At 39.5% G+C, this 23,017-nt stretch overlaps 1 protein-coding gene across 2 annotated transcripts in view; it reads left to right on the forward strand.

Moving 5' to 3' along the window:
* The first annotated feature begins 3,069 nt into the window (after positions 1–3,069).
* The window catches only part of fbxo25 (F-box protein 25), a 44,169-nt gene continuing 24,221 nt past the window's right edge, over positions 3,070–23,017 (forward strand). Inside the window, exons 1-5 of one of the 2 annotated variants that reach the window (XM_043678874.2) lie at positions 3,070–3,381; positions 10,539–10,642; positions 17,431–17,480; positions 17,561–17,653; positions 18,428–18,521. In XM_043678874.2, the coding sequence (XP_043534809.1) occupies positions 3,242–3,381; positions 10,539–10,642; positions 17,431–17,480; positions 17,561–17,653; positions 18,428–18,521 (481 nt within the window). In that variant the 5' untranslated portion in view covers positions 3,070–3,241. The remainder of the gene's footprint in view (positions 3,382–10,538; positions 10,643–17,430; positions 17,481–17,560; positions 17,654–18,427; positions 18,522–23,017) is intronic. The other variant, XM_043678881.2, reaches the window with a different exon arrangement.

Here is a 23,017-nt window from a genome sequence, read left to right on the forward strand (position 1 = left end):
TGCTGTACATCTCTATGACTCTATGACTCTAAGTGCTGGCAAATGGGCCTAGATTAGGTTAGGATTTCTGGGTGGCATGGACAAATTGGATCAAAGGGTTTCTGTGCTGTATATCTTTATGACTCTAAATATAACCAAAGTAAAATCCATTTCTTTAATAAACATGATATGCAAATCTCTCACAAGCACAAACAGCTCAAAACAAATAAATAATGAGTTGATTCTGGATTAGTGGTGCTGGAAGAGCACTGCAGTTCAGGCAGCATCCAAGGAGCAGCGAAATCGACGTTTCGGGCAAAAGCACTTCATCATGAATCTGGTTTCCAGCATCTGCAGTCATTGTTTTTACCCCCCCTAAATAATGAGCTGACACTATTGTTTGCCGATTGACAAAAGAAGAAAATTTCTCGGGTGCTAACAATTATGAAGATGGCAATAGACAATGGAAGAGGAAAAAGTTGCAACAACACAGGAAAAAGGTGCCAACTGGCACTGGGTGCATTAGTTTTGCAGGTAGTCAGGACTATTCCTCCCACAATCCAAAGATGTGCGGCTCAGGTGAATTGGCCATGTTAAATTGCCCAGAGTATGAGGTGCATTAGCCAGAGGGAAATAGGTCTGGGTGGGTTACTCTTTGGAGGGTCGGTGTGGACTGGTTATGTCGAAGGGCCTGTTTCCACACTGTAGGAAAATCTAATCTAATCTAATCTAATAGAATAGGCTAAATGGCCTTCTTCTGTGCTGCAAACTTTCTATGATTTTATGATTCTATAATTTGTGATTCTTTTTCTTTTGTTTTCTTTTTCTTTTCTGCCTTTATATTCTATGTTTTGGTTTATTTTTCTGTATCTTAAGGAGACGCCGCAGAGTGATGATATTATACAATACTTTTCACTGAATGTTTTAATAAAATACAAATGACAATAAATAACTAAAATCAATAACAGACAAGTAGAGGTAACAATGGGTTGAAAATGAGAGGTAGAGCACCTTTATTCAAAAGAGTGATGCTTCGGCCTAACACAACTAATAAACCAAGGTCTGAATATTTTGTTTTCTGGCTATGTCAGTTTTGTTGTGTTTCATGGAGAGTTTCTCTCTGTGAGGCTCAGCAAGATCTCTCACCGCATCATGGTTCAATTCAACATAGTTCATATAATAAAAACCAAAATAACTGCAGAGATTTCGGAAATCAGAAAAAAACCACAGATATTATTGAAAAGCTCAGCAGGTTTGGCAGCATCTGTGGAAAGAAATCAGATGTTTCAGATCTAGTGACCCTTCCTCAGATCTGATGGTAGCAAGAAAACTTTTTTTTATGCAGAAGACAGGTTAGGGAGAAGGGATAAGAGATAAGTGATAGGTGCAAATAGAGCCCAGAGAGAACAGTTGGACAGACAAGGAATGGATAATCATCAGCCTGGAGAATAAGTACTAATGGGAACAATTAGTGGCTAACAACAGGTTGTGTGTAATAGCAGACCATGTGTAATTCAAGCTCTGGTGTGTGGGTGTTGGGGTAAGGATATGGGAGAACGTGCATCAAGCCCTAAAATTGTTGAACTCAATATTGAATTCAGCAGGCTATTGTTCCCAAGATGAAACTTAGGTGCAGTTCCTCCAGCTTGTGCTGAGCTGTGCTTGAACGACTGCAGTAAGCCTGAGACAGAAGTATTGGCCAGGGGACATGGTGATGTGTTCAAGTGGCAGGCAACTGGAAGCTTAGGGTCTTTTTTTGCAGAGAGAACATAGGTCTTCTGCAAAACGGTCACCCAGTCTTCGCTTCATTTCGCCAATGTACAGGCGTGAATGACATCGACTAGATTGAGGTGTAGGTGAAATGCTGCTTCACCTGGAAAGTGTGTTTAGGTCTTTCGATACTGAGGAGGAAGGTAATAAACAGGAAGGTGTTACACTTTCTGCAGTTGCAGAAGATGCCATGGGGCAGTGGGGTGTGTTAGGAGTGAGTGAGAATTGGACCAGGATGCCCCAGAGGGAACGGTCCTTGCATAAGACTGACAGGAGAGGAGAGAGGAGAGTGATGCTGACATCCTGCTGGAGGTGGCAGCAATGGCAGCTAATGATCCTCTAGATGTGGTTGCTGGTAGGTTGGTAGATGAGGACAAGAGGAGCCCTAATCGCTGTTGTGAAAGGGAAGGGGGGGGGGGGGGGGGTGAGGGCTGAAATATGAGTGATGGGTCGGATCCAGCCGAGGGCGCTGTCAACTATGATGGGGAATCCTCAGTTGAGCAAGAAGGTGGACATTTCGGAGGTCTCCTTTTCGAAGCTGGCATCATCAGGAGAGATGTGATGGAGATGGAGGAACTGGGAGAATGAAACAGAGTCTGTACAGGAAGTGGGTGTGAGGATATATAGTCAAGGTAACTGTGGGAATCATTTGGTTTGTAGTGGGTATTGTTGGCCAGCGTTTACCCATAAAGTTTGGTTGGTTACACAGTGCAGATTGGGTGACTTTGCATGTGCAGATGGATATGCACAAGGAAGTGATATATTTACAGCCCCCCACCCTCCACAATTCTAGCAGCATCTCTCCCATACACTGCGCTCTGTGACTGCCACAGATTCAAGAAGAACGGATGGTTGAAACAAAGGCAGAGAAGACTGGTAAACTTAGCATAGGCGAAAGTGAGGACTGCTGATGCTGGAGATCAGAGTGGAGAGTGTGGTGCTGGATATGCACAGCAGGTCAGGCAGCATCCGAGGAGCAGGAGAATCGACGTTTTGGCAGGTGCTTAGCATGTCGATCAGCACCTGTGGAGGGAGAGAAAAACAGTGTAAGGAGAAAGAGAATGTAAGACATTGGACACTGCCTCATAGGCGTCCTTCAGTATTCGTCCAAATCGCCTCCTCGATGATTGACTGTTACCTCCACCAGTGAGGACCGACAATGTGAAGCTTTCGGGGAAGGGGTGGGGCGGAAGGACGAAACGGATCGCTGATTGGCTATGATAAGGTATAGGGGCGGGAGAAGCAGAGACTTCCGGCTCGGGTCGGATGGCCGTTGCGTTTCCGTCAATAAAGGCCCAGGAAGGGGCGGGACCTGTTCGCTGTTTGTAAACACAGGTGTCGCGAGTTGTGATTGTCCGTGCGTTCTGATCGCAACCGCCGACTAACGGCCGCGGCGCGAGCGTCAGTAGATACCCAGTTCCTTCTGAAGTGGTGGAGGTTGGGCAAGTGGGACGGGAGGCAGCAGGAGCCACTGCTTCCAGCGGGAGGAAAGATGCCGTTCTTAGGGCAGGACTGGCGATCCCCGGGAGGGTATTGGGTGAAATCTGACGACGGCTGGAAACGCTTCGAGTTTTACCGACGGGAGGAGGAAGAGGAGAGCAGCAGCCACAGGCGCCAACCGGAACTCGGACAGTGAGTGGTCAGCAAACGGGGGATTGACCCTCCTTCCATAAACACTGGCGACAAGTGTTCTTTACCCCGCAATATCAGGAACGTTAACTAAAAGTTGCACTTTAGTAAACAAATGCTTCCACGTTTTTTGTTTGTCATTTTTATTTTGTTTTGCGGGTGGATTCCTCTTCTGTTTTATTTCTCCCTGTTGTTTGGTTTGATTTTCATTTTGTTTGGTATTATGGCTCACTGCTGTGTTCAGGTCCATTCCTGTAATCCTCAACCTAGTGTTGTTTCCAGCTTCCTGTGGCTATCAGGTTGGATGTTGGGGGGGCAGGGGAGGGGGGAGATCGCAGGAGCGGATCTGGATAACCAGCCCCTCACTGTAATTACTCCCAGATCCCAACAAAGACACTGCACCAACTTCAGAGGTTCTGCTTGTTTTGTAACATTTAAGAGAAACAGCAAAAAACCTTTGTGTCACACTTTTGATACGAAACTGCATCCTTGCAAGAGCTGTCTGCACCTTCTACAGGTTTGACATGGCGGTGGGCAAGATGATGAGCAGCCTCTTTATTAATGGAGAACTTGGGGCTTGGTCCTTACAAGGGTTGTCTAGTGGTCAACAAGCCAGCAGATGTCTTGCAGATACAGGTCTCTGCAGCAGGTTGGATTGTTGAGGTTGATGTGAAGTCAGATTTTCTTTTTGGCCCTCTCATACCTGGTCAGGCATCTACCTCTTTCAGGGTTTGGTCAGCACTTTTGTTGGAGGTGCTACTGAGTCATTTTCAGTTATAGATGTTGACGTCGTGGAGTTTTCTTTTGCAGTGCTTCTGCCAAGTGGTGCATAATTCAGGATTCATTGGTGGGTTGGTGTAATAATCAGCAGAAGATATCTTTGCCTTTGACCTAATGTTGTGAGACTATTAGATTAGATTAGATTAGATTACATTACATTACATTACAGTGTGGAAACAGGCCCTTCGGCCCAACAAGTCCACACCGACCCGCCGAAGCGCAACCCCCATACCCCTACATTTACCCCTTACCTAACACTATGGGCAATTTAGCATGGCCAATTCACCTGACCTGCACATATTTGGACTGTGGGAGGAAACCGGAGCACCCGGAGGAAACCCACGCAGACACGGGGAGAACGTGCAAACTCCACACAGTCAGTCGCCTGAGGCGGGAATTGAACCCTGGTCTCCAGCGCTGTGAGGCAGCAGTGCTAACCACTGTGCCACCGTGCTGCCCACTTCACGGGCTCTAGACCCTGTGTAGACTCCTAGACCCACTGCACTCCAATATGTTATCACAGCAGCCAACTGGTGGTCTGTCTTGTTAATTGTACATGATGTAACAAGGGACAGTGACTGTTGATAAATTCAGTGACTGATTCTTGTGGATAGTGGAGGCAGCAAAGAGAACTTTTATGGAAATCCATTCTGGCACCAGTGATGTTTGCGATGGGAGATATTATGCGGTCCAGTGACACTGAAGATTACTGAGCCACTTCCTGAATATCTCATGTACTCTTGCAGTGGAATTGATGCATCAAGTACATGTATATGCAGTCTCAAGCTTGCAGTTCCTTTTTGACTGTAAAAGAGATGTTCCTAATGTTTGAGCTGAATTTCTCACCACCACTGATTCTGTAGGAGCATGTGTTATTAATGGTGGTGGGTGTGGGTGTTGGTGTGCTGGGCATAAGTTGGCTGAGGATCTTCTGGTTGGCTTTCTCTAAAGTCTGGTAAAATTCACCATTCACGGGCCTACAATAGACAAAGTAAAGGATATTGGGTGTTCTGGGTACATACTGTAGTTGCCTTAGTAAAGGATCAGTGTTCTTTGATGTACTGATGAGCAACATTGGATATGTGTTGAATTCAGAAGAGAATTTAGCTATTTTAAATTCTGCATTTTCATCTATTGTGAGTCAGTTGTTTTGTGACCTGCTTTTGTGTTATAGTCACATGTCAAAAACCAGTTATTATTTTGAAGCAAATGGCAATTGTTTTCAAACAAATTGGAACACAACTGATGCAGACAAATATTAGAAGCTTGGATAGTTAACCATGGGAGATTTTGTGGTCAATAATAAATTTCATTGTATTGTTTACCTGCAGATTTGAGCATAGAGAAGAATATTTCATATTTGATAGAGATGCTGAGCTGATGTTTTTGAGATGTCACAGTAGTTTCAGAAGGTTCATTTGTTTATCATGATAAAATGTAGAATGGGTGTTTTAGAAATTTACACTTGGCAGTTTATTAGTTTGAAATTGTATAATTACCATCCACATTGTTATCTGCAAGGTTGGTTTGTCTTGCATGCACAGTGGGAGAAACAAGGGCCTGATAACTTGCAATGTCACAGGTGCTATTTTCATCATGTGATGTGTTTTATATAATTGTTCTGTTTACAGTACACTTAAGTAATTAAAAAGGAATTGAATATAATTTGCTATGATTTAAAGGAAATATCTATTTCTGTTCAAAGCGTGATTGAATGCAGTGGTATTACCAATTACTCTTTTGCCCTCTTAGTGTCACTTCTCTCATTCTGGATTTATATATGTATATAATTCAAAGAAATGAACAAATGCCAGGGAATAACTGTTTCCAGCAAGGGTCTCTACATAAACCACATCACTGTTGGTCATCATTGATCAGAAATAACCTTCTAGCTCAGTTACCGCTTGAGAAGTTTCATACAGTGCCAGAAAGAGAATTTCACTTGATTGCCACACAATCCAGCACCATTCAAACATTCATTTCTTCCTCTACCAATACATCCCACAAACATTTTTTTTTACATGGAACTGAAAAATGTACTCTCATGCATGTTTAAAACAAGCTTTTCCTAAAAATTGAACTACTATCCTTGGACATCCTTTAAACTGGGTTAGACACAAGGGATTTATTTTAGAAGTGCATATGCCAAAAGTTTGAATTTACAAATTTGTAAGCCACACCGAAATTTTTAAAACCATCTTGTGTATACTGTTTCAATATTTTTCAAAAGTTTCAAAAGTTAAATGATTGCAGTGTAACTTTGATGTTGGTGCTTCTACTTTTTCAAAAGGAAAGTTGGGCTTTTCTTTTTAGGACTTGGAGGAATTTCACATGGATGATATACTATCCAAGGAGAATATACACAAAAGACAGAAAGAAACTTCTTTTTGCAGTTGTTCATCAGTAGTCACTTGTTATTGTTAGATCAGTATGGTAAGAGTTCCAGTGGAACACTGCATCTGACCTATCAGTAAGTGATGCTTGCCTTTGTGAAAAGGATACAAGTTTGATTTCTTGGGTAATGTTCATTTAGTACAGTTTTCTTTCAATATTTATAGCTGTGTTCTGATGAACATAAGTTCTTCTTTGAATTATCACTGAACCATTAAAGTTAAACCACCTAAACTTCTTCAGCCTACATTACTTCAAATACAATTTTGCAGTCGATGAATTTTCAAATTTTATTGTTGATGTGTTGTTCCAGGAAGACTGGAAAATTTTGGTGAATTTTGACTGGGTCTTGCAATTCCATTCCCTAATGAAGGCATTTTGGGGAGGCTGCTAGTAGAACTAATGTCTGATGACTATCCCCCTCACTGCTTAGATGGAAGTTGAATCATGGATATTTTGACTGCAGATTCTCTGAAAATAAATAGACTCAAATTGCACTTGCTTTTGGTTAGCTCTGTTATCTGTCACAAATAAAACTCCATTATACTCTGAACAAGACTAGCAATGCTGCATTACATATGTGGTCTGTTTGTGCAAAAGAAATAGGATTTTATTTTCCCTTTTCAGTTTTAAATTTGTTAACCAGGTATAAATTGAAGCTAACTAAGATCGTTATAAAAAGAGCTTTTGTGGTACTTTGGCAATTTAGTTAATGTATGCCCATACTTTCTCTGGTGTATAGAACCTTAAAGTATTAAACTGCTTGTTAACTAACACATGCCCAAGGTTTGAATCCTACCTTGAGCAAGTTAATTTTGGAAGCGTTTAGTTGGATAAAGGGAATCTTTCTATCAATGGCGTGGCATGGTGGCTCAGTGGTTAGCACTGCTGCCTCACAGCATGAGGGACACTGGTTTGATTCCACCCTCAGGCGACTGTCAGTGTGGAATTTGCACATTCTCTCCGTGTCTGCATGGGTTTCCTCCCGCAGTCCGGAAATGTGCAGGTTAGGTGGATTTCTCATGTGAAATGCAGCGTTAAAGCAATTAAGGTTAGTGGGGGTGGGTCTTGGTGGGATGCTGTTTGGTGGGTCAGTGCAGACATGATGGGCTGAATAGCCTGCTTCCGCATTGTAGGGATTCTATGATTCTAGTAACTGCTTTTCATCAGATGAACCCCCCCCCCCCCTTCTGTTGGCAGTAAGCAAAACAGAATATGTCATTGTACCAAATAACACCCTATTTTAGGTGAATAGCAAATTTTGCCTCCTAGTGTCCATGATGACAAATAATCTATCTCTGAATGCAGAGCTAGTTGTATGCATAGGGAAAGTAAATACCACCTTCAGAATCTTCACAAAATGTGCATGGAATAACATCAAGCTAATACTTAGGACAAAAATGCAAGGTTTTGAGGCCTCTGCTCTCTCTTGCTGTCTGGACATGAAACATAAGCCCAATTTTCACCTTGCTGGATGAATTTTTTTTATCGCAAGCAGGGTAGATCACACATGTGGCAGTCCTCTCAAAGGCACTTCTTCCAAGTATGCTGACTCTCTTAAAGCAGAGGTACCATTGCTGGCTTGAGTGCATATTTGCAGAATGAAAAACTATTACGACTTAAGGATTTTTTATTCTTACTGGTGAAGTAGCTGGAGACAGACAGTCTCAATATATTGCCCAAAACTCTGCTTCAAGGTTGCTTGCAAGTAAGAAGTGAAGGCCTTGAACAGCAATGAGGAATTCATTGTAGAAAAACTAGATAAATTGAGATTGCTGTCAGTGGAATACAGGAGATTTTATTTTAATAGAGGTATGGGGGGGGGGAGGTGGAAGAAGGTATTTTGATAGTCAATAAGGGGAAACTGTTACATGTAGCAAAGAGTTCCAGAGGGCACCAATTTAAGGTAATTGATGAACCAGAAGCATGATAAAGAATATTAATGCCAATTATGATATCGAATACACTGCCTAAGAAGGATGATGGAAACAGTTGATAATCCCTTTCAAGAGAAAATGGCTGGAGAAACTTTCATGGCCATGGTAGCATAACCAGCTCTGGACACTGATTTCAGAGCTGACATGCATCACAGGACTGGATGTCTTCTTCCTGTACATAATCACTTGATTAGGGTCCAGATATCAAGCCTTGGTATTTTCTTATCGTCTAAATCTACAAATTTATCAAGATCAGATTCTGGTTCTTTCATTAATAAGAGTATCAGAGTATCTCTGATTAGTGATATGCTTCACCATAGAATGGTAAGGAGAAAATTCTTTGGATCAGTCTGCCACATATATTGATTTGTGTAATTTCATTCCACCTTGTCTTACTTAAATTCAAATTAGAAGGTTTGAATTTTTAAGTATAAAAATCTGAATATTTGCTTAAGACTTAATTTCAAATCACCTTGTTTTAAATTGTTTGAACTTTGCATTATCAAGTAGCCTGAATTCATTTTTTTTGTATTTAATGTCAAATATACACTTTTGAGTTAAATTTGTCATTGAACTATTGCTATTTATTTCAAGTACAGCAATTTTGCTGAGACATTTGTACCATTTATAAGTGGTACAATTGAATCTCATTCATGCCACCAAATCTGAAATAAATTGCATGTGTTTCTCCCTTCATTATTTAACAGACATTAAATAAAATGTCCAAATGTTGCTTTTAGTTTACTTACTCAGCTATCTTTTTTCCAAACATGATCATTATGTTTTAATATTTTTAGGATCCTATCTTTAGCTATTTTCAATGTGGGGAAAGTCTTAATTTTGCCAGTCTGTCCTAAGATCAGAAATGTTAAATGCCAGGAATTAGCTGCAATGTCCTTCTCTGCACTGCTTGAGTGTTTTGCTTTTATGACTGAGGGAAAAATAGAACAGAGTTCAACATGCAGTTTGATTGGGACACATTATGATTTAATTATGATATTTTCTGAATTGTACTGAACTGTCTTGGTATTGTGTCCTAATTGCTTTGTTTATTGTTACTTCAATAGGTTCTGAATCTATAATCACACACTCTATCCCCTTCTGCTCCACCATTAGGTATTTCTAACGTGTGATAGTTGTTTGTTCTGCCACTGTGAAATACCTGTATTGCTACAGGTACTATTAATCTGTAACTATTTTTCGTATTTGCATTTGATTTATTCAGTTTTGAAGAACTCAGTGAGTACATTTCAGGCACCTATGAATATGCTTGGGGTTGTAAAGCACACAAAAACATTGCTGAATACCAAATAAAAACCAAAAGAACCGCGGATGCTGTAAATAAACAAAAAAACAAAATTGTTGGAAAGACTCTGCAGCATCTGTGGAGAGAAATCCGAGTTAACGTTTCAGGTCACGTGACTCTGCCTCAACTGAGGAGTGAATTGCAGGTTGCTGAATACGAACATGTTTTTGTTAATAATTTAACATGGGGAAAGAAAAACTGTTTGGGATCTGTCTGGACCACACTCTCATCATTGTTATAATTGCATGCCACCTCAATCCACAATTACTTACTAAAGGCATGTCTGCAGGAAATCCCCAAAATAAATTAATATTAAATCTAAATATTTGTGCTGATAATCATTCGCACAATAAATCAGATGAGGCATTCACCATGAGGCAATCTTTGCAACTATATTTTATGCATAAAATATAAATGTATATTAATTGTTCAATTTGTGTGACATTATTAGAATCCTTGGAACTGTATGCATTCATATCAAATTGTAAAATCACCAGTGAACAATCTGCAACACATAGAATAAAATAGGAATTTTTTTTTAAAAAACTTATTGTCCCCATTTTCATAAGATATAGTTTTTTTAAGAACTATGAATCCTCTTTGAGTGTATTGTTTCATTACAAGATCTTATTAACACAATAGATCTTAATTATTTATTCACAAGCACGTTTTGTAAAAAAAAAGTCTTATCTTTACTATATCATGTTTTTTACATAAAGTGTTTTGAACTTCTTTCTTTTCAATAGATTGCAGGAAGAGAGCCAGGAAAATAGAATTATTGGGGAAGACTGTGAGGTGATAGTGAAAAAGAGGAAGAAAGATCACTTCAATAACAACACAAAGACTCAGTGTAAGGTTTTTTTAAAGCGACTTATTTTGAAGCGAACATGGTAGGCTTTGGAGCTCCAAATTATTGGAGCTTTTCAGCTATACCAAAACTTGCAAATGATTATCTATGTGTAAATTAGGTACATTAATCAAATTACTCATTAATTCCAAACTCTCTAATTAATAAAGTACCCTGATTGACTCAGTGCCAAACTGTTAATTTTTTAAAAAAAGTATCCACATCCATTTTGATTTTAGAGAACAGAATACCTTTTTAAAATGTATGCTCATCCATTTTGTGTTTAGAAAACAGCCGACCTTTCTTTACTGCAGGATTTGTTTTTCTAATTTGTTTTTCAAAAGAAAGCCTAACTTCCTTTTTTAAATATAAAAGTAAAGTTGCCAGAGTCCCACCAGCCCCCTAAGGCTACTCTGTCATTGGAGAGAGATAGCTAGTGGTGGTTTAACCTGAGGGTCACAATGCCTCAGGCAAGAAGAGGGGTTGAGAAAGAGAGCTCTTCATGGTAACCTCAGCTGGTGCCTGAATTGAAGCCACACTGTTATCATTACTCTGCATTGCAAACCAGCTGTCCAGCCAACTCAGCTCACCAACTCCCCTTCTGTTTGAAGTATACATAATTTAGCAAGTTATTCAAACTGCTCCATTTTGAGATACTCAAACATTATCTGTTTTGTATAAGAGGAAGTTCTGGAGTGTAATTGCTCAGAATGCTTGTTCCCATTAAAGGACCCTCTAGCTCAAAGAACAATATGTGCAAATTTCTGCTTTCAGAATGCTGTGAGGACAGCAACCATCTCCAAGAATGAGCCTGATTTAGCAGCAACCTTTTAACAAAGTCATGTAAAACAAGAACACGTTCCTGGTAATGTGCACTAAATATTTGCTAGGTTGTTACTAGATCTATAACAAAAACCACTATGTTCATAATCATCCACATGCCCAAACAATTTTGAAGTTTCTTTGACCTTTTTAGGGAAGCATTTGAGAAATTTTGATAATGGAAAAGGTCAAACTAATAACAAGCAGTAGAATGTGGGGTTAAATTGGACAGTTGTGATGGTACAGTTAACTGGCATCTGTTTACTTTAATGCTGGAAGCATGGCAAATTCAGGCTGCCTTCTGGGTGAAATTATTTCATGGAGCACGCAAGTGCTCGCCACACTGTTCAATGGCTGTACTCAGCAGCAGGAATCTGTTAGTGAGTGTAAAGTATTACATGAAGGCATAAAAGCAGAAAATATTCTGATATGACTGAGAGGAGGATGTTGTGAAACTTGAAAGGGTTCAGAAAAGATTTACAAGGATGTTGCCAGGGTTGGAGGAGTTGAGCTATAGGGAGAGGCTGAATAGGCTGGGGCTGTTTTCCCTGGAGTGTCGGAGGCTGAGGGGTGGCCTTAAAGAAGTTTATAAAATCACGAGGGACATCGATAGGATAAACAGACAAGGTTTTTTCCCTGGGGTGGGGGAGTCCAGAACGAGAGGCATAGGTTTAGGGTGAGAGAGGAAAGATATAAAGGAGACCTAAAGGGCAACATTTTCACACAAAAGGTGCTTCGTGTGTGGCATGAGCTGCTAGGGGAAGTGGTGGAGGCTGGTACAATTGCAACGTTTAAAAGGCATCTGGATGAGTACATGAATAGGAAAGGTTTGGAGGCACATAGGCCGGGTGCTGGTAGGTGAGACTAGATTGGTTTGGGATATCTAGACAGCATGGATAAGTTGCACCAAAGGGTCTGTTTCTGTGTTGTACATCCCTATGACTCTATCTCTGTATAAGAAAGGGAGACTATTAAGTTTCAACCTTTGTCAGAAGTAGAAAAAACTGGAGATGTAACAGGTTTTCAGCAGTGCAGAAATAAGAGAATAAGGAGTGATTGAAGAATGTATGTGATAGGAGAGATTAAAAGGGATGCTGATGCAAAGCAAAAGGAGAGGGTCAAGAAACATAAGAGGCATTGTAAGTAGAATCATTACCAAAAGTTGCTTTTCATGAATTATGTGGAACATTCCTTTGTTTATTTTTTTTTTAAATACAGGATCATGTTTTTTTTTGTGTGTCAATGTTGTTATTAGCTGTATTACCTATTCTCTTCCCCAGTAGAAAATGTACTATGTATGGTGTGTCACAAGGATTGGAGCTGGGTCCACAGCTTTTTGTCATTTATATAAATGATTTGGATGTGAACATTTGGAGGTATGGTTAGTAAGATTGCAGATGACACCAAAATAAGTAGTGTAGTGGACAGCCAAGAAGGTTATCCCTGAGTACAATGGGATCTTGATCAGATGGGCCACTGAGATGAAGAGTGGCAGATGGAGTTTCATTTAGATAAGTGAGTCCTGCATTTGGGAAAGACAAATCAGGGCAGGACTGTACACTTAATGCTAAGGTCTTGGAGTGTTGCCAAACAAAAAGACTTTCGGTTGCAGGTTTAAAGTTCTATGAAAGTATAGTTGTAGTTAGACTGGTGGTGAAGAAGGCGTTTGTAATGCTTGCCTTTATTGGTCAGTGTATTTCGTAAAGGAGTTGGGAGATCTTAGTTAGGCCACTTTTGGAATATTGCATTAAATTCTGATCTCCCTCTTATAGGAAGAATGTTGTAAAACTTGAAAGGGTTCAGAAAAGATTTACAAGGATGTTGTCAGGTTGGAGGGTTTGAGCTTTAGGGAGAGGTTGAACGGGCTGGGGCTATTTTCCCTAGAATGTAGGAGGCTGAGGGGTGACTTTTTATAGAGGTTTATAAAATCATGAGGGGCATAGAGTCATAGAGATGTACAGCTTGGAAACAGTCCCTTCGGATAGTATAAATAGACAAGATCTTCTTCCCCAGTGTAGCAGAGTCCAAAACTAAGGGGCATAGGTATAAGGTGAGAGGGGAAAGAATTAAAAGGGAACAAAGGGGCAACCTTTTCACACAGAGGGTGCTGCGTGTATGGAATGAGCTGCCAGAGGAAGTTGTAGATGCTGGTACAGTTAAAGTATTTAAAAGGCACCTTGATCGGTATATGATTAGGAAGAGTTGAGAGGGATATGGGCCAAATGCAAGCAAATGGGGCTAGATTAATTTAGGATATCTGGTCAGCATCGGCAAGTTGGTCTGAAGGGTCTGTTTCCATGCTGTACAGCTCGATGACTCTATGCTGCTAATTTCGTGTGCTCTAACTCTTAGCCTCTTCACTTCCTTGACTCTTTCTATCCCCATTTCTGGGGATAGGATTTTTATGCTACAGTCTTGTCATCCCACTCATTCCTGTAACTGTTACTAACTATATTTTCTCTTACTGCTTTTTCTGTAAGGACTGTTTTCTATTTGTGTCCCCTCCATTCAAGTTTGCTAGTGCCGTTGCTACTTCCTGCCTGCCACTGGGAAAAACACTTTTTTTTTAAAGTACCTCTTCCCTGTGCCTTTGCTTCGTCTAATGTTCTAACAATGTACAAAGGTGACCTTTTTATTGTGTGTTTATTCTCTTGAATTCATTTCTAAATAACTTGTCTTGCATCTCCTTCCGAAGTATGATGCAATGGTCAGAAGAAAGGTGAGAAGTGTGGGACTGTTGCTGAATGGAGAGTTGTGTTTGAGGTAACTGGTATTGCTTTGGCGTTATTTGATAGAAGCCAGACAGCAAGGGAGGCTAGATTTGATTAACTTTTCCTGTTCCATCTGTCTAGTGTCATGTATTTCCTATTTCCTTGTTTCTGCTCTCACCTGACAGATGGCTGCAACGGTTGCTTGCTCGTAATGGCCAGGATGCATGCCACAGATCTTGATAGCTACCCAGCTGACTGTCTTGGGCTCTTCACGTTGTCCAGGAATAGAGTATTTCTGAAGTCATTGTGTTCTCATTTATAAGTCTGAAGTGTGGATCTAAAGTATGTGGATTCTGCACTAGTCATTTCATGAATAAGTAAACCTTGTCACAGTATTCTTCATGCCTTGCTGTGGTGTATACATTGCATTTGGAACAGAGGAATATTATAGAGTGAAGGATTGGTGACGACTTCCATTCACCTGTATGATGCATCGTGCAAATATTTTGCAACCACATGCGTTCGGGGTCTGGTATCCCTTTGCATTCAGAAAAATGGCTGAAGTCAAGAGGCACACGCAAGTATTACGTGCATGCACACAAAATCCTGCACCACAAGGAAGCCTTTGAAAACTTGTCTCTTGCTCTACTTTCTGCAGCTGTTTCTAACAGTGTCTTTTGATATATCTTGTGCATCAGCATAATGTGAGATAAAAGGCATTGCTTATATCCAGTACCAACCTGGAAGGAGTCTGACACACCACCAGTTAAGAACTGTAATGACTGACCGCCTTGGGCAATTCAATTATTGCCATCTCCAAAATTAACTTCTTGTGACTACAACACTAAATTTCAGTCATTTACTTTTTAAGAAAAATTGAAGAGCAGGTGTCTTGTATGTAGGTCATTGCTGAAGTTTGACGAAGAGAATTTCACCCTAAAGATCCTCTGATTTCTTCCAGAGAGCCCCTTCTCACATCTTCTGTTTTGTAGCATTCTGGTTTTGCAGTGGTTGTTTCTTGTTATTCTGTTATGCTCAATTTCAAAAGGAAGACACCCAACCCAACTATGACAGGAAGGCAGTTTTTTTTTCAGCGTAAACCTTTAGATTACTTTTTTAAAAAAAAAGTAGTAAAGCACCAAACAAACCCCTCCCTTTAGACACTTTGTATAATATTTCAAATATAAGATAATTCCAAAAACACAGAAATGTTCCAAAAATTAGTTGGAATAATCTAACAATTAACTTTTGTAAGTAATTCATTGTCCCATTTACATAGCACTGTTAAGATGGGTCTTTCATGCTACTTAAACTACTCAGTTGCAAACATAACAGTATTAGCTGGCTGCTTTTGGAAGAGGTCATTGCTATCAATGTCAGCCAGAAAAACAGGGATGTGCCACATCTTTAAATTGGCTGCTTGGAGTTGCTAATGTCTGATCAGATCCTTGACATGGGTATTCTCAGTGGCATATAACCTTTTTTTAATCAAGATGCCATCTTGTGTTAAAGGTGGGCTAAATGCAACACAGTAACCCATCTTGACCACACACAAGCCTCTTAAAATGTTTAAAATATCCATGGAAAATCACTCTTTTCTTGCTGCTGGGAAGTTAAAGAAACCTGGTTACAGCAGCTGGTATTTTTGATCATTCACATCACTTCATTAGTCAGTGAAATACTTGGACCAGGCTGTATGTTTTCTTTGCTGTAATTGATGGAAGAAACATGTTAGATGGGTGTAGAAATTTACAATTTTTTTGTTGTGGGAAGGAATTGGCTCAAAGGTAGAAGACAGAGGGTGGTGGTGGAGGGTTGTTTTTCAGACTGGAGGCCTGTGACCAGTGGAGTGCCACAAGGATCGGTGCAGGGCCCTCTACTCTTTGTCATTTACATAAATGATTTGAATGTGAGCATAAGAGGTACAGTTAGTAAATTTGCAGAAGACACCAAAATTGGAGGTGTAGTGGAAAGTGAAGAGGGTTACCTCAGATTACAGCAGGATCTGGACCAGATGGGCCAATGGGCTGAGAAGTGGCAGATGGAGTTTAATTCGATAAATGCAAGGTGCTGCATTTTGGGAAAGCAAATCTTAGTAGGACTTATGGTAGGACTTAATGGTAAGGTCCTCGGGAGTGTTGCTGAACAAAGAGACCTTGGAGTGCAGGTTCATAGCTCCTTGAAAGTGAAGTCGCAGGTAGATAGGATAGTGAAGAAGGCGTTTGATATGCTTTCCTTTATTGTTCAGAGTATGGAGTACAGGAGTTGGGAGGTCATGTTGCGGCTGTACAGGACATTGATTAGGCCAGTGTTGGAATATTGCATGCAGTTCTGGTCTCCTTCCTATCGGAAAGATGTTGTGAAACTTGAAAGGGTACAGAAAAGATTTACAAGGATGTTGCCAGGGTTGGAGGATCTGAGCTACAGAGAGGCTGAACAGGCTGGGGCTGTTTTCCCTAGAGCGTCGGAGGCTGAGGGGTGACCTTATAGAGGTTTACAAAATTATGAGGGGCAAGGATAGGATAAATAGACAAAGTCTTTTCCCTGGGGTGGGGGAGTCCAGAACTAGAGGTCATAGGTTTAAGGTGAGAGGGGAAGATATAAAAGAGACCTAAGGGGCAACTTTTTCACGCAGAGGGTGGTACATGTATGGAATGAGCTGCCAGAGGATGTGGTGGAGGCTGGTACAATTGCAACATTTAAGAGGCATTTGGATGGGTATATGAATAGGAAGAGTTTTGAGGGATATGGGCCGGGTGCTGGCAGGTGGGACTAGATTGGGTTGGGATATCTGGTTGACATGGACGAGTTGGACCGAAGGGTCTGTTTCCATGCTGTACACCTCTGACTCTATAACTTCTTGGCCTTTTGATGGTTGTCGGCAAAAGTTATTCTGTGCAAGAAATGATGATCTGTTGAGTAGATAGAAGCAGGGATTCAACAATGGGGGAATCTAGATTGAGATTTAAAAGTGGGTTCCGACCCATGCTAGAATTTATAGATTCTTCTACCAGCTATAAGTAGAAGATATATTATAGTTTGCATTTTGTACAGACTAAATTTTAAGAGCAATAATATGAAAATATTCACAATCAGTCTTTTGATGTTATAACATCCTTTTCTACTGAATTTTAAAAATCTTAATATGCAAAGTACTTTAGTAGTCAGCCATTTACTTAGCATATATTAATGTCACATCACCTATTCATGAACAATGGAGTACTCTGGTTAAAAAAAAGTTCTCATTTTGTTTTTCAGACTTCTGTCAGGAAAAGTGGATCTATGTTCATAAAGGAAGCACCAGAGAAGTAGGTTTATTTGCTATGTAATCTTTGTCATTTTAATTTTTATCCTTCTTTTAAATGTTGTGGCTGTACTTTGTTTGCAGAGACATGGTTATTGTACACTGGGAGAAGCATTTAACCGCTTAGATTTTTCAAGTGCAATTCAAGACATGAGAAGATTCAACTATGTTGTTAAAGTAAGTTGTTTTCCTTGAACTTTGCATTCTTTTAAAGATTATACCTGTATTCTCTACAACTCCCCCCTCCGATGTTTTTGGGCTTTTATTGTCTCCAAAAACACAGTAACCATGAAATGTTGACTTGTATTTAATCACAACTTTGATTGCAAAAATTGCATGGCTTGTTATGCAGAAGATTGCATTGCCATGGAATAAATTTAATAGTAAAAAATTTAAATATGGGTATTATGAGTACATTTGATTTATATACAAAATGAATCAAAATTAACCTCATTCCTGATTAGAATATGCTAATTTCTATTATTAACTTTCTAATTTACTTGCAGATTTCAGATACTTATATTAGTTTTGAGTAAGAAGCCACATCAAAGAAGTGAGCTTGTAGTTAGGTGGATTTATCCTTATCTGACATATTTAACTTAACTGAGACACCTCTGACATTTAACACCTATCACGGTGTAGTAGAACTTTGAGTTCCAGGGCAAAGAGATTCTACTTATTCATGAAATAGTTTAGTGCTGTTTGACACTATGGAAATCTGAGATTTTCATATTGATTTTATATAGCATGAACAGTGCAAATTATTAATGTTGCTTTGTCTGAGTGCTTCTTGTGAAAGAGTTCATTATTTAGAAAAGGCTTACAATTTCAGAAACTGTATTTAACATGAAAGCCAGTTGTTCAATAAGAACTGTTTTATAGCCAGTGTTACTAAATTTTGCCTTGAGAAAAGATACTTATATGAGCTAAGTTAACTTTTTAAAAACTTAGCTTTTGCAGCTTATAGCAAATTCACAGTTGACCTCTCTAAGTGGAGCTGCACAGAAGAACTACTTCAATATTTTGGAAAAGATTGTTCGGAAAGGTAAACTTGACCATGTTTGTTTTTAATGTGCAAATATGTAAAGCCTGTTTCTCAGCAGAAATGCAGAGCACTCCTTTTGCCCAACACACTGACGCATTAATTGCCAAAAAGTGACTGGTTTTTTTTGTTCTGTATTAAGAAGCACTTAAGTCTAATTCCACGCAATGCGAAATGATTGTCTCTTTTTTTGTATCAACTTATTTTGTCTGGGACACTATAGACTTTGAGTAACAGAATTCTACAGCATGGAAACAAACCTTTTGGTCCATCTCACCCATGTCGACCAGATAGCCTAAATCAATCTAGTCCCATTTGCCAACATTTGGACCATATCCCTCAACCCTTTTCTATTCACTTACCCATCCAGATGCCTTTTAAATGTTGCAATTTTACTAGCCTATACCACTTCCTCTGTCAGCTCGTTACTTACATGCACACACCATCTTCTGTGTGAAAAAGATACCCCTCAGGTCCCTTTTTTAAATCTCTCCTTAAACCTATGTCCTCTAGTTTTGGACCCCCCTACCCTGGGAAAAGACCTTGGCTCTTCGTCCCATCCATGCCCTCCATGATTTTATAAGCCTTTACAAGGTCATCCCTCAGCCTCCCATACTTCAGGGAAAACTGTCCCAACCTATTCTCCGTCTTCCTGTAGCTTAAACTCTCTGACCTTGGCACATGCTTGTAGATCTTTTCTTCGCCCTTTTAAGTTTCACCACATGCTTCCTGTAGCAGGAAAACCAGAATTGAATCCAGTATTCCAAAAGTTGCTCAACCAACGTCCTGTACATGTGCTTCCTGACATCCCAACTCTTAAACTCAATTCACTTTGCAATAAAGGCCTTTGGAATGCTTGCCTCAAATAAAATAATACTTGTATGTTAGTGGTTTAAACACAAAGTCTTGCATTATTGCATCATCTTTCATGATCTCAAGATACGAGCTTTACTGCTGGTGAATTGTATTATTTTAATGTGGGGAACGCTGACCAATTTTCACCGTTTACTGTGAATTCCCAAGTTGGAACACACTTAGTTCACATAGCTACTGATTGTTCACTTCCCTGTAAGTCCCATTGGTGCCTCACGATTGTTCAAACCAAAAATCCTGTTTATTTCAAGGTTTACATATCCTTTTTCCACTTTTAGAAAGTACTCTTGACACTTCTGTTAATGTCTTGGGTAAATCCAAATGTTGCTTTCTAAAATAAGTGGCATATCTAAATTAGTTTACATTGACTTTGATCCAATCTCAAACCAATAACTCGTGGATCTCAAAGTTAAATAGTCATGCAGACTCAATGTCAATAGGCTGTAATCCTTTTCTCTTGAAGGTCTGGTTCCATCTCTTCAGTTGTTTTTCTTCAACGTTTTTGCATAGCGAACAGCAGAATATATTAAACTTCAAAATACAAGAGATGCTGCAGATCAGAGATAGAAGAAAGAAACCTGCTTGTGTTAGCTAGGTTTGCTAACTCTGGATATTTTTCATTGAGATTTGATCTCATTGCAATAGATCTTATTTCCACTCTCCTCCTTCCTCCTCTCCCCCTCTCTCCCACAATCACAAATGTGATCCTTCAGTCATTGCTCATGCTCATCCTCAGTTGTTGCCCTTTTACTATCAGATGAACCAGTATAACTTTGTTGGAAAACTTAATGGAATAATAGGTTATGCAACTACTTTACTGTTCCAATGTCGTAATATCCCATAAATACACTTGTGGCAAAGACAAATTCAGTAAAACAGATCATCTCACATGCAGTATTTCTCCAGTCTAGGAGGAAACAACAGGAAGAGAAAATTCTGGCAGGGAGAGATGAATGGCAGCTTTCACAACCAACTTCAAAACCTCAGTGACTTAAAGCTAAAACGACACGCTGGTTCTATGGGAGCCTGACTCCACCCATTCATGCTCCTTCTATTGTTCTAACTTTAAACACCCCCATCAATATCCAAAGACTATTTCAATTTTAAAAACCTTTAGCTTTACACCATTAGTACAATACAATACACATACTTTACATTGACTCTAAGCATGCAAACATTCAATACTACAGTCAATTTCTTCTGCTATTCAACACCTTTGCCTTCACCAAATTTGTGATGATATGTTAGCAGTTACATTGTCTAGTTCTGCCATCTATATAATTTTCAAATTGAACAGTCTGATATTTTTATCATAATTTTTTTCCAAAAATGTTAAAAAGTAAGTGATCAATAATTGCAGTTGTCGCAGATGCATTATTAGCACCATAAATGGTGAAATGTTGCAAAGTCAACACCAACCTCAAGGGGTCTTCTCAATTGTGGAATATTTCTGTTGACAAATATTCCACTTTGTGAAAAATACCTAACAGGTCTTTCTATGTCTTTTTCATCTTGCAGTGACATCCACATCATTCACATTGATAGGCACCTGAAATGACTTTCCATAATTAGGTGTGACTAATGCTGGGGCTGTCAAATGTCTTCTGATATTTCTCTATCCACTGAAAGTTTGTGCACTTCAAGTCAACCAATGGAGCGACCATGTTGCTAAAATTTGGTCTGATTTTCCAATTTAAAAACCACTCAGGCCCAGGAATTGTAGTACCTTCTTCTTCGATGGTATGGGAAACTCCCCAATAACCTTTGATTGATGACCTGATGGGATTAAAAAAAAATGTCCAATGATGTGGCCTCGGAATGTGACTTGGGCTTTTGTGAGTGAACTCTTTAGTCAGATTTATTACCAAACACACTTTCTGGAGTTGATCAAACAATTCTGATAAATACTTCAATTATTCCTTCCATGTGTGATTGAAAATCACCAGATTGTCTATGTACACAACACAATTGGATAATCCAGAAATTACTTTGTTGGTTAGTCTTTGAAGTGTTGCTGGTGCATCTTTTAATGCTAAATGGCATAACTTGAAACTGGTAAAGTCCATTTGGTGTCACAATTGCCAAGATTTCCTTCCTTTTTCTTTTCTTTTGGATAAAGGTACAAAGGTATCCTTTGAGTAAGTGCCATTTAGAAATATAAATTGCTTGTCCCACTTTCTCTACACAGCCAGAGAATAGGATGTGAATCAGATTTTGTAATGGCATTGACTTTGCAGTAATTAACAAACATTGGGTACCATTTGGTTTTTGCATCATCACTGAGTGAGCTCTGTTCACTGCAATTTACTTCAATTGTAATGTCTTTGAGCATACTTTCAATTTCTTCGAACCTGTGCCAATGTTAGATGGTTAAATCTATAACTATGTTGCTTAATTGGAACAGTTTTACATCATGTGTAATAATGTTAGTGTTTCCCAGTTTATTCCCACATATCTCTGTGTGATTGTAATAACTTCAGGTCATTTCAATTTTTCACTGAAAGGTAATTCAATTTATCTCAATTTTTAAGGACTTCTTTATTATCCAACTTAATTTGAGGGCTATCAACTTCAAACTTATCCGTGTTTGGTTCTTCACTCTGAATTGTAACAAGTACCACATTCTTTTGCTTTTCTTCCCTATCAAAATACCATTTGAGCACTGAAGTTTCCTTCTGTCTGATGTTCTTCTGACATAATTTAACTCACTCAATCCACTTCGAATTTGATAAGACCCACGAAATCTTACTTTTATAGGTTCACTTACCACAGGTAGTATTAGCAGTTTATCTCCTCCGATCAAAACCGTGGGTGGCACGGTGGCACAGCAGTTAGCACTGCTGCCTCACAGCGCCAGACACCCGGGTTCAATTCCCGCCTCAGGCGACTGTCTGTGTGGAGTTTGCACATTCTCCCCATGTCTGTGTGGGTTTCCTCCGGGTGCTCTGGTTTCCTCCCACAGTCCAAAAATGTGCAGGTTAGGTGAATTGGCCACTCTAAATTGCCCGTAGTGTTAGGTGAAGGGATAAATGTAGGGGCATGGGTCTGGGTGGATTGCACTTCGGCAGGTCAGTGTGGACTTGTTGGGCCGAAGGGCCTGTTTCCACACTGTAAGTAATTTTTTTTAAAAAACTGGATTTTTGATTTCATGTCTGTGGGTAGTCCTCATCTATTTTTTTAAAAAAATTGAGTAACTTTTCTACAACCCTTGATATTGTGTAATTGAATGGCCTCTGAAATCTATTATGGCCAAGTATTGATTCCCAGTTTTTGTTTTAGTGGAGTGTTCTATACAATCAATGAAGACTCTCGTAAAGGTTCCTCAAATGTCAGGAATGGTGCTGGTTTTACCACTGCCGAGGTTTTCCTATTACTTGACGTTTATGACATGTCCAGCAAAATTCAACCATATCTCTGTGCAGTCTAGACCAATAAAAATGTTTTTGTTTTCCTTACTTTCAAACGACAACCTCCTGGTAATTCATGTGCTACCTACAACATCAACTTTCTGTGACTGACTGACTGGTAATACAACTTGCTGAACTTTTGCCTGAATATGCAGTGGTCTCCATTTCCTTAGCAAGACTTCATTTTTAAGATAGCAGCATTCTGCAATACACTCAGAT

This window comes from Chiloscyllium plagiosum, unplaced genomic scaffold (assembly GCF_037043375.1).
Source record: "Chiloscyllium plagiosum isolate Xiang-an unplaced genomic scaffold, Cpla_swu_hap1 HiC_scaffold_3, whole genome shotgun sequence".
NCBI lineage: Eukaryota > Metazoa > Chordata > Chondrichthyes > Orectolobiformes > Hemiscylliidae > Chiloscyllium > Chiloscyllium plagiosum.